The 16,479-nt window shown below is 50.5% G+C and overlaps 1 protein-coding gene across 10 annotated transcripts in view; it reads left to right on the top strand.

The window, feature by feature from the left end:
- Positions 1-15,252, top strand: part of TPM3 (tropomyosin 3) — a 29,313-nt gene extending 14,061 nt beyond the window's left edge. For 3 of the 10 annotated variants that reach the window (XM_080823746.1, XM_080823751.1, XM_080823747.1), the window contains 6 exons: positions 175-292; positions 409-479; positions 1,129-1,204; positions 2,525-2,587; positions 2,770-2,839; positions 13,917-15,252. In XM_080823746.1, the coding sequence (XP_080679872.1) occupies positions 175-292; positions 409-479; positions 1,129-1,204; positions 2,525-2,587; positions 2,770-2,839; positions 13,917-13,999 (481 nt within the window). In that variant the 3' untranslated portion in view covers positions 14,000-15,252. Of the gene's footprint in view, positions 1-174; positions 293-408; positions 480-1,128; positions 1,205-1,755; positions 1,832-2,524; positions 2,588-2,769; positions 2,840-4,611; positions 4,691-5,426; positions 9,097-13,916 lie in introns of those variants that run through there. The other 7 variants (XM_080823750.1, XM_080823755.1, XM_080823748.1 and 4 more) reach the window with 4 other exon arrangements.
- The last annotated feature ends 1,227 nt before the right edge of the window (positions 15,253-16,479 follow it).

Raw genomic sequence — 16,479 nt, 5'->3', positions numbered from 1 at the left:
GTTTTTCAAGAAGTGTTAAAACAGACTAAGGTGGGGGCTGGTGTGGGAGTTCTTTCTGGGTGGTAGGCAGAGAGGCATGGGCTTCAGAAGGGGCCATTCCTAGTCCCTGCTGGTGAGCCGGTGGCAGACTGCCCGGGGAGTCAGGGCCGCGCTAGTCCTTGTTGTTTTTGGCAGGGGTATGAAGGTCATTGAGAACCGAGCCCTGAAGGATGAGGAAAAGATGGAACTCCAGGAAATCCAACTCAAAGAGGCCAAGCACATTGCCGAAGAGGCCGATCGGAAGTATGAAGAGGTACGGTGCCCCGTGTGTGTCCTCTTCGGGGTTGTAGGGTTTCCGAAGAAGGATCATGGTAGAGGGAAATGGCTTCCTCCTTGCTTCACCGAGCTGTACGGGCTCTTCTCCTGTAGGTGGCTCGGAAGTTGGTGATTATTGAGGGAGACTTGGAGCGCACAGAGGAACGAGCGGAGCTGGCAGAGTCGTGAGTATCTTGCTCCCCAAATCTTGCCATACCGCTCTGTCCCTTTCCCTTTGGCTTGCGCATTAATGTAAGTCAACTAGCATTCCTTCAACCTTGTTAAACAGGGCCTAGAGAGTGGGGTTTTTTTAGGCCCTGAGAATGAATGGCTGTGCGCTTTTTGAGCTCTCTGGACTAGTGACAGGTGACAAATGAGGCTTCCTTTATTTCCTGTAGGGTTAGGGTTTGCAAACAGGCAAATAAAGACTAATTAATATATGGGGAAGAGTTAACTTGCAGGCCCTTACAGGGTCCTCCCACCTGGAGTGGCTCTGCTGACTTGCGGATCTCTTGATCTCTTTTTTACCACGTTGCCAGCCTGGGGAACTTGAGGGCAAGGGCAGACAGGAAGTGCTCCCCTGTTGGCACCTTCTGGGCCTTGCGTAACAAAGGCAGTGCTGACGCGCGCATGTATTTGTGCTTCCTTTGTATCCCCCTGTCCCAGACATGACATAGCATGACCATGGTGGTGTTTTCTTCCCATTTTTCGGGGAAAAAAAAAAAAAAAATCCCCCCCCCCCCGTTTTGCTGCTTGTTTCCTTGCTGTGTCCTTTTTGACCTTTCTCCCTCCCCACAACCTGGCTTGTGCGACCCCCGTGACTGTCACTAACAGCCGTTGCCGGGAGATGGATGAGCAGATCAGACTGATGGACCAGAACCTCAAGTGTCTGAGTGCTGCTGAAGAAAAGGTACTATAGCCGGTCGACCCGCGACCAGGTTCCGGGTGTGTGGTGTGCTTCCGTTCTGTTCCGTCCTTCTGTCTGTCCGGCAGCTGCCTCCCCTCCGCTGGTTGGTTGGTGGAGCGCTTTCTCATCTCGTCACGGAATGCTCCGTTCTCTCCCACTCACTCTTCATCTCTTCCCGAGTTGCTTCACCACCTCTCCACAGGGCCGCTCCTCCCGCGGGTGACCTGGGCCTGTTCGGGTCGGACATCGGATCCCACCTCGACCCCAGCCAGCTGTTAGCACTCGTTCCCGTGAGGGGTTTCTCTCGCGTGTTCGCTTAGTATCCAGACTTCTAAGTCCTAGCCCAGGAGGGCCCAGCTTCTGACATGCTCTGTGGTAGAGGGAGGAGGGGTGACACTCGCTCAGGTGACCCGGGAACTTCTCTTTGCCCCAGTATGCCTTCCAGCTCCCTCTACATATAGGTTCAATTCACGTCTGTGTGTCTCTCTCTCCCTTTTTTTTTTATTCTCTCCTTCTTCCCCTTTCCTCTCCTGCGGTATTTAAAACATTCACAGTAAGTGTTCTGAGCTGGAGGAGGAGCTGAAGAATGTCACCAACAACCTCAAGTCTCTTGAGGCTCAGGCGGAGAAGGTAGGGGCTGGTTGTGATGGTGACAGGCTTTGGGGCCTGGGCCCAGCCCTGCCCCTGATGAAAGGCTGGAGAAACCCATTCCTCACACAACCTAGTGAGATGCGTCCTTGTCATCCAGATTCTGGCTTTAATGCTAATTCCTGTGCACACTGACTCCTTTAGTGAAAAATCACTTCCTGGCCTCAGGTGCTTGGGGTCATGTTCTCCTCAGGCTGATACCGCGCTGTGCGAAATAGCAGTAATCACAGGTCCCAGGCGGTTTTCTAGCAGACTGATAGGGACATCAAATAGTAGATCTGAGATCTAGTAGGCAGGCAGTCAAGACAGGTGACTGGTCTTTACCAGCACGTGGGACTGTTTCCGCCGCGTGGCCTTGGGCTGTCATTACACCTACTCGTTAAACAGGAGGAAGGAAAAACCTCTTTGGGTTGATCTGAATGAGATAAAACCGTAGGTCCATTTTAAAAATAAAGGTCTGGAGGATTCTAATCAGAGGGTATCAAGATTCTAAGGAAATTGGTTTGTGGACTTTAAGGATCTTTTCTCTAGAAATGGGCCCTGCTCTTCTCCTCATGGGCCATTCAGCACATTAGCTCCAAGAGGCTGTTCACTGTATGAGTGAATGTGGTGGCAGGGGGTAGGGTCTGTGTGAGGAATTTCCACTCTGAGACTTCTATTCTGCTTCTCTTACAGTACTCGCAAAAGGAGGACAAATACGAGGAAGAGATAAAGATTCTCACGGATAAACTCAAAGAGGTGAGCTGAGGGGGTCCCAGGGAAGGAATCAAAACATTCAGAGGCGTATGACGCACTCTTTAAGACTCAGACAGGCTTGACTTTGGTTCTGAAAGTTCTGTGCATAGAAAGTGGAAGAGATAGAGAATCCTTTTTATTGTCTTTTCCATCTCTGATTCTGTCTGGTGTCGCATCTCCCCCAGGCAGAGACCCGCGCTGAGTTTGCTGAGAGATCGGTAGCAAAGCTGGAGAAGACAATTGATGATTTGGAAGGTATGGAGCCTGGGAGAGGAATGAGAGCCACGGGGGAGCCTGGGAGAGGAATGAGAGCCACGGGGGAGCCTGGGAGAGGAATGAGAGCCACGGGGGAGCCTGGGAGAGGAATGAGAGCCACGGGGGAAGACCTTGCCCATTGTGAACCTCCTTCCCTGTCCACCAGAGGGAGTTGGTAGTGACCTGCCACATACCCCTCGCCCTGTCCTCTGTCCCAGCGAGGTGAAAAAGGTCAAAATCTAGAACTGGATTTTTATAGATACAACCTTTTCCTTTACTAAGACTTTACCTAGTATTCTGGAATTTGCATCCTTTCCTTGGAGGAGACTGGTAGTGACTGCATTTACCTCCAGCATAGTAGTCCTAAGTCTCGGTCTCTGGGCTGAAATGGTAGCCACACTTTGAGGAGGCAGCGAGAGCGTGTGGTACCCCATGGCGACGTTGGGCAGTCCTGTTCGTCACTGAAGCTCTGGGGGATCTCTGAGAGAGGCAGCTGTGAAATGTCCATGTCTCAGCTGAGGAATCCCAGGGGCTTTTTTTTTTCTTTTTCTTTTTTTTCTATTTTTTTACCTTTTTTGGGGGGTAAGATTTTATTTATTTACTTATTTGACAGAGAGAGACACAGGGAGAGAGGGAACACAAGCAGGGGGAGTGGGAGAGGAAGAAGCAGGGAGCCTGATGCGGGGCTTGATCCCAGGACCCTGGGATCATGACCTGAGCCTAAGGCATACGCTTAACACTGAGCCACCCAGGTACCTCTTTCTTTTCTTTTTTTCCTTTTTTAAAAAATATGTTTCTTTCTTTTTTTTTTTTTTAAGATTTTATTTATTTATTTGACAGAGATCACAAGTAGGCGGAGAGGCAGGCAGAGAGAGAGGGGGAAGCAGGCTCCCTGCTGAGCAGGGATACTGATGTGGGGCTCGATCCCAGGACCTTAAGATCATGACCTGAGCCAAAGACAGAGGCTTAACCCACTGAGCCCACCCAGGCACCCCTCTTTTCTTTCTTTTTTTTTTTTAAAGAATTTATTTGTGGGGTAGGGGGACAAGCAAGGAGGAGAGGGAGAAGCAGACTCCATGCTGAGCAGGGAGCCTGATGTGGAACTCGATTCCCAGACCCTGGGATCCTGACCTGAGCCGAAGGCAGAGGCTCAACAAACAGCCATCTAGGCACCCCCCCCCCCGCCCCGGGGGGGGAGGCTTTCAAATACTTTTTGTCCCCCTATTTTGGTAACTAGTCTGCTCTAATGAGCAAAAATAGACTTTGAGAACTCTGAGATATGGTTCTTTGGTATGCTCTGGGTAGCAGGAGAGTCTTACTTTGGGGGGGTTTGGGTAGGCAGCCTGTAAAACAAAGGGGCCAAGTGTACTGGCCTTGCTTGGAAGATAGAGAAGAAGTGTCTGAGTCCTAATGTGTGCTTTCTCCTTTTTCTACTTTTATTGTTTATTATTACTTTATTTTATTCCTGCTTAGGAACTGGGTTAACTGGGGGGGAGTAGTGTTTTGGTAACAGGAATTTCTAGTCATGACTGTGCCCAGATTCTCAACTCTGACTATAATTGATCAGAGATGTTGAGAAGTCCAGTGGTCCTGGGGGGACAGTGGATCTGAAAATGGCCTGTTGTGGCCACCAGGACAGATGTTTTCCTGATGTGGGGTATTAGACCCACAGTCACACTCTTCCTTATTTCTAATGATTCCCTCTTGTCATCTGCTTCTGATACCTTTCACTCTGTCCCCTCGTCCCTTCCGGTGTTCCTGTGCGTATCCAGATGAGCTCTATGCCCAGAAACTGAAGTACAAGGCCATTAGCGAGGAGCTGGACCACGCCCTCAATGACATGACCTCTATGTAACTATCTGACAGTAGAGTGGGGCTGGGACCTTGGCTTGTGGGTGGTTGGGGTTACAGGCTGTGCACAGTGTGCTTTGGTTTTATTCTCTGGATACTAGAAACTTCAAGCTGTTTTTAAAATATTGGTGCTGATTACTTACTGGCAAAAGCTGGGTGGCCTTTCATATAGAATCTGCAGTGGCACCCTGATGTACATGTGTTTTTTTAAAATATTTTTTGTTGATAGACCCTTCTTTATAACACCATGGTGTTTCTGTTTGCTTCTCCAATTCAGTCTTCTCAGAGGGACACTGCTGAAGGTAGACTCATGTCATCATATAACTATAGACATAGGGCCCAGAGAACAGTGACTTGGGCCCTGACAAAACATAACAGAATCCACACCTCCTGGGTGTATTTAATTTGTGTCCTGATAGTAAAGTTCAGAGGAAACAGCCATGATTGGAAACACCAAATTCACCAAAGAATTGAGCTGAGTCCCAGAGCAAGCCAGGCGGTAAAAAGCACCAGAAAGAGTTGTTGGGGATTTCATTCGTTTGCTGTGGACCCTTGATCCTTGACGCTAATCCGCCCCTCTGTATCTTTCCCACTAACCCTGAGAAGCCGCCGGATGACTCAGGCTGGAGTGTCGGGCTGTTTTTCTCGTTCCTGCTGCCTTCTCCTCCCTTTCCTCCCCCGTTGCTGTGCAGATGCCAGTCCTTCTTACCTAGAGTCTCCTTACTTTCTCACACAGATAACTCTCACCGTTTCTGCTCTGTTCTGGATCTGCCCCCTTTCCTCGGGGAGCCCAACGCCCCACTCTCGCTCTGGATTCCATTTGGGTCGGCCTGGCTGGTCCCCAAGGCATTAGGATGTAGTGGGGGGCACAAAGCAACTTATGTATTCTTCCACTCCTCCCCATCCCCCTAAATTAAAATGTTAAGCTGCCGGAAGCCTCATGCCCCCCCCTGCATTTGTGTCATTGACAAAGCTGCTGCTGTCCCTAAAAGGGAGCCTTGGGGTGTGATGTGGAGAACAGCTGTTGTAGGCCCTCCCTGACTTACATAATCAAAGCCACTTTTGTGTGTGTCTGTTTTTTCTTGACATTTGAGCTCAACTGATCTGGGCCTGTCGCAGCGGCGGACTTAGCAGCGGTCCCGTAGGGTAGGGGTCCTCCGCGCAGGCTTCGGGAGTCCGAGTCCTGTACTTGGAGGCTCCTGAGTCTGGCCGCCTGGAAGGCTCCCCTCCTCCTTGGTCTCTTCTCTTCTGGTAGCGTCCACGTGCCTCCCAGTACATGTTCTCGGCCCTTCTTCCAGTGGTTCAGATGGTGCCTCTTCAGAGCACTCGTCGGACTCAAATGTACTAGCAGCAAACTTAACGAATTAGACCATCCCAAGTCACAGAAAAACAGTGTTTTCGGCACATTGTTGTTTTCTTGCCCAAACTCTTGTCGCGTGCTAGAGGTTCACTGCCATTTGCCCGTTGATGTGTGCTGGTGGACTAGAAGGCAGATGATGAATGATTGTTACTGGGAAAACTAGAGCAACCAGTCATGTGTGCTCCAGATAATGTGCACAAGGTGCTGATAGTTTATTACATACATACAAATGATAAATTATTTTTTTTTTAAGATTTTATTTATTTATTTGACAGAGACACAGCAAGAGAGGGAACACAAGCAAGGGCAGAGTGAGAGGGAGGAGCAGGCGCCCGCTGAGCAGGGAGCCGGATGCGGGGCTTGATCCCAGGATCCTAGGATCACGACCTGAGCCGAAGGCAGATGCTCAATGGCTGAGCCACCCAGGCGCCCCCAAAGATGATACATTTCTGCTAGTGAAATTGCTCCTGCTTCATATTGTGGGATTACATAGCAACACTTTACAGACTCCTAGTCCAGCTTCCACACCTGGGATGGTTCCGAGCCAAATAGTGCAGCTGTCCTTGTATACATCTAATCACCTAAGTGGTGTTCAGCACACCAAGTACTTCAATTTCTCAGCAAATTATATATTTCCAACTTGCTTTTCGTTTAAACAGAGCCATCAAAGAAAGGTTTTCCCTAATCTAAAACTTGAGGTCTCATTGAATTCAGGTTTCTTTTTGTTCACACCATTTCCTCCTGCTACACAGCCTTTGAGGTGAAGGTACAGACTGATTGGTTCAGCTGACACTTGAACTGTTCTCTTTAGAAGCCATAAAGTTACCAGGCTGGGGATGGAAATAATCAAAGATGGAGGCACCATCCCTATTCTTAGGTTACCCAGAGTCTAGTAGGAGAGCATATATATAAAGCTAAAGATGGTCTGTGATCAGCGCCACAAATAATAAGCTTGTGGAAATTCAGCAGGGGAAGAGGCTGTTTTCAGTGGGGATGATAAAGACTCAAAGAAGGAGGAGGCACATAATAGGTACTTAATAAACATATTAAAACTTGCCTCTTCATTTTTTATTGGGTTCTAAAGGATTGGATTTCTGACAAACATTTTGGTTGCAGGGTTGTGGATATTAAGCATTTTGGTTAAAAAGCAAGAGAGTAGAAGCATCAGTAGAGATGGGAAGGATATAATGGCTATAAAGGTAGATGTAGACAGGAGGGGCCGTGCGTGCTGAAATCCACATCGGGGTTTCTAGGGGATGGGGATGCCCCTGGAGATTTTGAACAAGGATATGTTCTGGTATGAGCCACAACGAAGAATTGATTTGGTGGCTAAGTTACTAGATTACAAGGGGAGCGGATTATCAAAGTGATGCATTTAGATAGGAGACAGTTCACAAATTTGAGTCATTTGTGTCCTGCTTGGTGGCTTTTGCCATATTCACGTGCTCCCTACATTATTGTTTTCTTCACACTTTATTTTCAAATTTGTCTTAATATACATAATTCTGATTTAAAGTAAAAGGTTAGATGCCTGCTAGTGATTTTTCCTAAAGCACATGAAAACAATACAGCAGTAAGTTTTTTTTAAGTTCAGAAGTGTATGTTGTCAGAAATCTCCTTACGCAGCACCAGCAGCAAGTTTGCTTTGAGAGAAACTGGCTTAGATTGTTGCAGTTTTCCCAGAGATCATCGTCTGTAGAGAGACGGCACTGAAGGCGCACATGATGGAGGGCACGCGGTGTTAGGAGGAAAGTCAGGAGTGACTGGTTTGGATCCTAGGCAAATGGTAGCATTGAACGTATAGGGAGATCATGTAGTCCTGGTTTGAAGAGGCAGGGGAAGGTAGAGATGAGTCTGAAATACTGGCAGGTATCCAGGTGAAAACAAAATTCTGGGCGGTGAGCGGATAGGCTGGCTGATGTAAGATTCGGAACGCCATATGAGCGGCAGGTCGTTTAGACCACGAAAGTACATTTAGAACCCAAAAGACGGTTGCAGATGTAAAAGGAATGAAGCAAACAGGAAAACATGCGAAGAGGAGGAATTCAGGTGGAGCTGGTCGCAGGGACGGAAAGAGAATCAGCAGCTTTGCTGATTTAGCTGTTGACAGATGACTTCCGGAGGTTCTCAACTTTGACAGGTTGAGAAGAAAGATAGCTCAAGATAGGACATTGCCATCAGCACTTTATTAATTCAGGGGTGTGTTTTGAGCATTGAGATCAAGGACAGAAGCCATATTTCAAGGAGCAGAAGGGTGAACTAAGGGAAGGAAAACCAGGGCAAGACATAGCGCCTGGAGCCGTGCGTCCAGCGAGAACCTCTGACAGTCTGGCCAAAACAGTGACCAGCAGGCGCGTAGAGGGCCTGCTGAGCGCTCCAGACATGGTTTATGTGACCGAGGAGCTAAGACTCTGCTAGTTGTACTACTGAACTTAATAGCCACATGCGGTCAGTGACTGCTTGCTGTGTTGCATAGTACCATGGTAGATGTTTTGTGTCTGGGCAGAAAGAGTTGACTGGCACAGAGAAAGGCTTCTTGGGAAAGAAAGAAGTATTTGAGGAGGGAGGCACATTAGGACAGAAGCGAGGCGCTCTGCTTCTGGGGGCCACTGTCTTCCCCCAGGGGCATGACTGGTGTGAGCAAGGATGGAAACCAACAGGCCAGAGTAGCAGAGTGAAATTGGAAATGCTGTGTGGTGCCAAGTTCATTCTTCCGCTTACTGCAGAAGCCACTGTATGTGACTCGAGCCTGGACTCGCTGTGGGGATGGGGTCAAGAAGCAGCATTGGTAATCTCAGAGCAAAGCGTTTTGATCTCTTTTCCCTCTTAATTTCTGAGACTGAGCCACAGTCTGATGTGTTAGAGTCCTTTCTACCCTTCCTTGTTACCTTTGTTGGGATGAGGCACAACATGTGACGGGGTCCCGAGTTACCTGGTTGGTGGAAATGCCCTGTAGTGTTGGGCAGCCTTGTCTTAGCCCCACCCAATCTAGTATTTTCTCATGGTACTGGTTGCATATCCCCCCGCCTTAATATTAGGGGAAAGTTAAAAAAAAAAAAAAAAGGCAAAATCTGTTCCTTTTCATCTCTTGAATTGTGAGGCTTTAAAACACATAGAGTTCCCCTTTACTCTTCCAGCCTTCCCACTCCCTTTTCCTGTTAGAGAATGAAATTGACCTGATCCAGACCAGTGAAGCCTAAGGATGTCTAGCATCCGTGGGATCATTCCCTAATTAATCGGACAGGCCTAAAAGGAACATCAGACCAAATGGATTCTCTGGCTTGCCTTTTTTTGTTTGTTTGTTTTATTTTGCTGTTATCAGGGAACCAAGAACTTTGACTAAATGAGCTGGTATCTGATCCTGAATTTTTAGTTACCAGAGATAGCAGGATTAGAACTCCTACATACTAATTCAGGGTGAACAAATAACCACATTTTTCTGTTGACCTTCTGCCGTTTTTAGGGAACTGTGGGTTATAGCATTTAATCAGGCAACAAAACACTTCCATTTCTCTCCTTATTCCTTCCCTAAATGGAGCAAACCCCTCACTGACGAGGCTGTTTTGAGGGACTCGATTCTGATACGACCCTTCTTTCCCAGGACAGGAGTGGGCTGCAGGAACTGGTGGATAGGGATGCTACGGCAGAGTCAGGCGGTGTTTAGAATCTGTGTAGAATGTTACCAAAAGCCTAAGAAGTGAGCGTTCACAGGTTTGAGCCCCCACGTCTGTCAGGGATGCCGCAGTGAATAAGACAGTTCCGATCCCAGGCCTCGTGGGGCTTGTAGACTAGTGTAGTGTTTCTCAGTGGTGGACTGTGGTCATTCAAACGAAGATGATTCTGGGATGTATGGAACAGTCCTACTTATTGCTGTCCCCTAACCAATAAATATGTGTAGGGTCTTCTAGTTACCGTGACAATTAAAACCTGCCCCACACATTTCCAAATTTCCTTCCAAGGGGAGAGAACAGGCAATAATAGCACATGTATTGAGAACCACTGGTTTAACGGGAAGTGCAGTTCTTTTTTTTTTTTTTTAAAGATTTTATTTATTTATTTGACAGACAGAGATCACAAGTAAGCAGAGAGGCAGGCAGAGAGAGAGGAGGAAGCAGGCTCCCTGCTGGGCAGAGAGCCCGATGTGGGGCTCGATCCCAGGACCCTCGGATCATGACCTGAGCCGAAGGCAGAGGCTTTAACCCACTGAGCCACCCAGGCGCCCCGGGAAGTGCAGTTCTTAAAGTTCGCTCTAATTCTGCCCTTTAATACAACTATTATTTTTAGTTATTTCCTCCCAGGATATTTCGTATACGTATGTTTTCTGTTTTGATAGTGTACGTAAAGTGGCAAGTGTTCTTGGGACCGTATTGGTCACCAGCTTGCGGGTAGAGCAGGAGAAAACCTCTGCCCAGAGGGCAAGGCGCATGAGCACTGCAGTTGGACTGTGGGCACAGTCCTTCTGCGGATACACTTGATCTTTAAGACGGACGAATATATCTTTACATTGAAGTCCTGAAGCCATTCTGAAACAGACTACAAAACGTAGGAAGAAGCTTGTTTGTGAACTTGAGAGTTGCAGACCAGGAAGGTCTGTCCCCAAATTCCTGTTAACCCTGTGGTCAGATGGGTTTGGTTTCTCTCTGTACCCCCTCTTAAAGGTGTGCTCCAAGTGGAAAATTGAGATAAAGTCAGTGGTTTGAGTACTTTTACTTACTTATTTATTTAATTTTAAAATTTTTATTATTTTTTAAAAAAGATTTTATTTATTTATTTGATAGAGATCACAAGTAGGCAGAGAGACAGAGAGAGAGGAAGGGAAGCAGACTCCCCGCTGAGCAGAGAGCCTGACGAGGGGCTCCATGTGGGGCTTGATCCCCGTGACCTGAGCTGAAGGCAGAGGCCTCAAGCCACCCAGGCGCCCCTGTTTTTTTTGTGTTGTTGTTTTTTTTTTTTAAGATTTTTATTTATTTGACAGAGACACAGTGAGAGAGGGAGGGACCCTGGGATCATGACCTGAGCTGAAGGCAGACACTTAACAACTGAGCCACCCAGGTGCCCCAGTACTTAACTACTCTTAGCCAGGACTGCTTTTGGTTATGGGAAACAGCTTCACTGTTGCTTAAATAAATATGGGACTGACTTGTCTCCTGTAATAACGAGTCCAGGTTAGAGCAACTGTGGCCTGGTGCAGCTGCGTTTCTGTGATTCTCTTGGCCTCTCTTGAGGTCGAAATCTGTAACTTTCACCCTCACATCCATGTTCAAGGCAAGAAAGCAAGCTGGTTTTCCCAGAAGCCTTCCCGCAGACTGCTCCCTGTATCTCACTGGCCAGAACTGGATTCCATAATCACCTCTAACTGCAAGGGAGGCTGGAAAAACCGCAGGGTAATCTTGATTGGCCTTCCTTGGGGCTGGACATGCTGCCCACCTTGACAGGACTGAGTTCTTTTTGAAAAGGGGAGGTGGGGTTTGATGGATAGTCCCCTGAGATGGGTTAACCACCGAGCACCTACAACAAGGAGCATTAGAAAGTAGGATTCAATGGGGTGTAGGGATATTGACCCTAATTTATCATTCATAATACTGTGTTGAATCTTTTTTTAAGATTTTTATTTATTTGTCAGAGAGTGTGCACACACGCATAAGCAGGGGGAGCCGCACGGGGAGGAGCAGGCTCCCTGCCTAGCAGGGGGTCTGATGCGGGACTCCATCCCAGGACCCAGGGATCATGAACTAAGCTAAAAGCAGACACTTAACCAGCTGAGCCACCCAGGCGCCCTGTATTGGATGCTTTTACAGAAAATGTTCCAGCCGTCTACTTCAGCTTCTGTCAAACCCTGATTAGAAGCCAACTGTGTGCCTTGCTTCGCCGTTTCACTTGTGTGTTTCGCAACCCGGGGAATAAATACCTTTGCAAAGGAGATACTTTTTTCTTCCTCAAAATGTTGTCCTTCCAGCTGGTCTGTCAGGATATTTTATTTTGTTCCTTTGTTGGTCTTTCCACCACCCGACTGACTCTTCCTGCCCTCTCTGTCTGAATGCGGCCTGCATCGACTCTGCCTTTCCGGTGCATGTTACGTATATCAGCTAGTCAGAAATCTCAGGGTTTCTTTTGGTGCTCTGCTAACGTCCCCTTTGTCTCTTTCTCCTCTGTGTCCTCTCCTGCTCTTGCTTCCTCCTCCTGGTGCTGCTGCAGAGCGTCTCTACAGCCAACTTGAGCGAAACCGCCTGCTCTCTAGCAAGCTGAAGCTCGCGCTGCATGGTCTGTGGGACTGATGAGCAGGGCTCCCTGGGGTCCGATAAGCCAGGCCTACTGCTGACACCACTGACCTGGACCCCAGCGGAGAGCCGATTGTTCTTTTTAAAGTCATTTTGCCCTAAGGGGGAAAAAAAAAGATTTTATTCATTTATTTGAGAGAGGGAGAAGCAGACTCCCCGCTGAGCGAGAGCCCAACGCAGGATTCCATCCCAGGGCCTTGAGATCGTGATCTGAGCGGAAGGCGGATGCTTAACCCACTGAGCCTCCCAGGTGCCCCACAAATTGCTTTTTAATTGGGGCAGTGAGAATATCGTTGGCTTCCTAACTGTGCTGCAGAGTGAGAACAGTTGGCGCTGCATTTCTGTTCCTTTTCAAGAGATAATGGGTGAGGGACGCCTGCGTGGCTCAGTTGGTTAAGCGGCTGCCTTCGGCTCAGGTCATGATCCCAGCGTCCTGGGATCGAGTCCCACATCGGGCTCCTTGCTCGGCAGGGAGCTTGCTTCTCCCTCTGCCTCTGCTTGTGCTCACTCTCGCTCCTCTCTCTCTGACAGATAAATAAATAAAGTCTTAAAAAAAAAAAAAAGAGTGAGATAATGGGTGATGAAGGGAGGGGCTTTGAGAGATCATAGTGGGGAACCAGAGAGCGCTTTCTGGTTTCCACCCTGACTTGCAGCCGTTGAACCCGAGCATCGGCTGTAGGCCGTGTTCCCCCTGCGTGGATGTTTTCTAACAATAAAAGAACCAGTTGGATGTCGTACTGCTCCATCTGCAGGCCCAGAGAGTGGGCCCTTCTGACTGGGTGGGAGGACGGGAAGGGAGAGGAAGGGTGTGGGGTGGTAATAAGGCCGTGGTGAGCGTTTGCGCCCCGAGGGCGGCCGGAGTGCTTTGCCAAGCGGACTAGATTCTCCTTGCGGTTCACGCCACAGGCCTTTCTTCCTTTTTCCTTCTTGCTCCCTTTTCCTGGTTTTATGTTTAATTGTAAGTAACTATCACAGGCTAGTTTTGGAGAATAGCTCTATAAAAATCGCAATTAAGGTTTTGCTTGTATGTTCAGTAGTAGTGTTGGCTCTGTGGCCTTTAGTGATTCTGCGACAGGCTCTGTGGGGTCTTTCATTTATCCCACCAGTGAATCGTTGCTTCCCTTGTTGGAGGAAGCCTGTAGTGCGTGAGGTTCCTCTTGTACCGAGCCTCTGCTTTTACTGGTAGAAACATGCCCTTCCTTGTTCTTAGTGCTCACACCCCAGTGAGCCATGTCAAGTAGGCACTGTCCTGTGGGCAAAGCCCGGAAAGAAAGGATGGCTGATGCCTAAGGCTGCCTCCTCCAGTGACTGAAAACTGAAAGCCTTGGTTGGGTGTGGGTGAGTGAGGAAATGACTGATAAGGTCTCCCGCCACTTCCCCCCAGAGGAGTAGCAGCGCCTGTAACCGCAGCTCGCCCGCCCGAGGCCCGCAGCCGCGAGTGGTGCCGTAGCGCGCGCCTGCGGCCGGGAGGGCAGCTGCTGTGTTGCTCGGCAGCGTCCCTGCAGCGGGAGTGCTTGAGCGGTTCTCGGTGGGAAGACCGGGATGTTCACTGCTCGTTCGTGTAACATCTCTCCTTTACCCCCACTAGATAAGCTGAAATGCACCAAAGAGGAGCACCTGTGCACACAGAGGATGCTGGACCAGACTCTGCTGGACCTGAACGAGATGTAGAGCACCCATCCCGCCCGCCGCTGCTCCTCCCTCTGCCCCGACTCCGCCTGAGGCCGGCCTGCCCGAAGCCGGCCTTGCAACTGAGGGCTGATCTTTAACTGGAAGGCTGCTTTCTCCTCTTGCCGCCTCTCCCATCCCAACCCCTGTGTCTTTTTCGCCAAACTGTCTCTGCCTCTCCCTAGAGATTCCAGCTGGGCTTGAGGCTGAGCACCTTTGGGAACAATGTTTAAGGGAATGTGAGCACAATGCAAAGTGTCTTTAAAAGCATGTTGTGATGTACACATTTTGTAATTACCTTTTTTGGTGGTGTTGATGTAGCGACCATTTGTAAAACATTCCAAATTATCCCACGGTTCTGAAGCAGCGGTCTCATCCCTTCCTCACATGTGGGAAGTAACTTTTCAGTTTAGTGCCCACCGCCCTCCGCAGAGGAGGGCAAGCAGCAGGGGCCTGCCTTGCTGAGAGCCAGAGCCCGGAAAGAGCCCCACTCTGGGAAGCTTCATTGCTTTGTCCAAAGTACCAGCCAAATTAGAAAGATGATTCCAGAAGGAGTGGCCAAAAAAGTGTGGCTCAGGGTTTAGCTTTAAGGTATCTTTGAGCAACTTTATTTATTTATTTTTGTTTTTCATCAGAAGTGACCAAACAAATTAAGACGGTGAGACCTCTGAGACCAAATCCTGGGCCTGTCTTGGCCCTAACTGCCCACAGAATGGATCATGTTCCCCTTATGTTGAGGTGACCACTTACTGGCTCTCCTGCCTCCTTGAAGGAAAGCGAGAAAATTCTGTGCTTGCCCTGATTCAGCCACATGAAACAAACTCATCTCATCACCCTTCGCTGGGTCCGAAGCTGCTGTCTCTAGAAGTGCCATCTCGTGCTTTGTATCAGTCAGTGCTGGAGAAATCTTGAATAGCTTATGTACAAAACTGTTTTTAAAATTTTATATTATTTTGAAACTTTGCTTCTGTAGGGTTGGGGCACACTGGCTACTGCGTCTGGCTGAGAATTCTCTCCAGGCTGTGGGCTGACCGTGTGCTGGTCTTTTAAAGTTTCTTTCCCTCCCCAGTTCCCCTTTTTGGTGAGGTTTCTGTGAGGCCTGTTCGGTGTGCATCCTGCGGCTTACTGGCTTACATGCACCCCGCGTGGGTGTGCTCTCTTCGGGGCCCGCTGGGAGAAAGGAAGCCCATAGTGCAAACTGTTTTGATACTGAAAATTGACAAGTGTCTTTTTGAAATAAAGAACCAGTCCCTCTAGCCCTCGGACCTTGTCGACTTTTCTTACTAATCCAGTTGTACTTTCTCCAACAGGAGCTACGGAGTTGGAGTGAAAAGTCAGATCTTTGTGGGTGGTGGCCGCGGGCTTGACCCGACTTGGCGCGCTGTGAAGCAGACCAAAACTGGGTTCAGAACTCAGGTCTGTCTGGCGCGCCTGATGGAAATAACTCGGTTTTTCCGTCTGTGAGACTAAGATAACGGGTCACCGGGGTACGTGTGACTGGGAGAGACGGTAGGTTCCTTCACTAGCGCGGGCGCGTTCAGGCCGAGCCACGGGCCCACCCGGGCGCTCCGGGAGTGACCAGCCGTCTCCGACGTCGGTCCGTGCCCTGCCCCGGCCCCGCGAGCTGGGCCTCCGCCGGCGGTGGGAAACACCCGGGTGGGCCGGACCCGGAGCGCGCGCGGGGCGGCCGCCCGGGACCTGCCGGCCCATCCCGCGCCCTGGCCTCGGGCGGGACGCGAGTCCCACTTCCTCGTACCCACGACGCGGCCGCCTCGCCCGAGTCCCGCTCTGCAGGCCGGCGCCGGGGAGGCACGGAGCAGGGCCGCCCGCACACCGCGGCGGCACGGAGGCTCGGCTGGGCCCCGAGCACGAGGTAGGCAGCGCCCGCGGCTGAACTGGGAGGCGGGCCCGGCGCCACCCACGCGCGGCCCCGGCTCCACCCACGCGCGGCCCCGCGGTCGCCCCCGCGAGGAACTCCCACAATTCCCGGCCCGCGGAGGCCCCGCCCCCGTGACGTCGCGCCCACCGGTTGGCCGGCGCTGGGGGCTCGGCCGCGGCCGCAGTCGGGCGGGAACTGGAGCCGCGGTGGTCGCCATGACGGCCTTCAGGGCCCGGCGTCCCGGATGCGGCCGGCCGTTGGGCTGCGGGCCCGCGGCCGGCGTCCTGCTGCTGCTTCAGTGCCTGGGGGGGACCCGGGCCGGCAAACTCAACGTGCCGCAAGTGTTGCTCCCCTTCGGCCGGGAGCCGGGCCGCGTGCCTTTCCTGCTGGAGGCGCAGCGCGGCTGCTACACCTGGTGAGGGGCGGGCCTCCCGGGGCCCTGCAAGGGTCGCAGCCAGGGTCGAAGCCAGGGTCGCAGCCAGGGTCGCCGCCAGGGACGCCGCCAGGGTCGCAGCCAGGGTCGCCGCCAGGGTCGCAGCCAGGGTCGACGCCAGGGTCGACGCCAGGGTCGCAGCCAGGGTCGACGCCAGGGTCGAAGCCAGGG

This window comes from Martes martes, assembly GCF_963455335.1.
Source record: "Martes martes genome assembly, chromosome: 15".
NCBI classification, from domain to species: domain Eukaryota; kingdom Metazoa; phylum Chordata; class Mammalia; order Carnivora; family Mustelidae; genus Martes; species Martes martes.
This window is presented reverse-complemented; position numbering and strand designations above follow the sequence as displayed.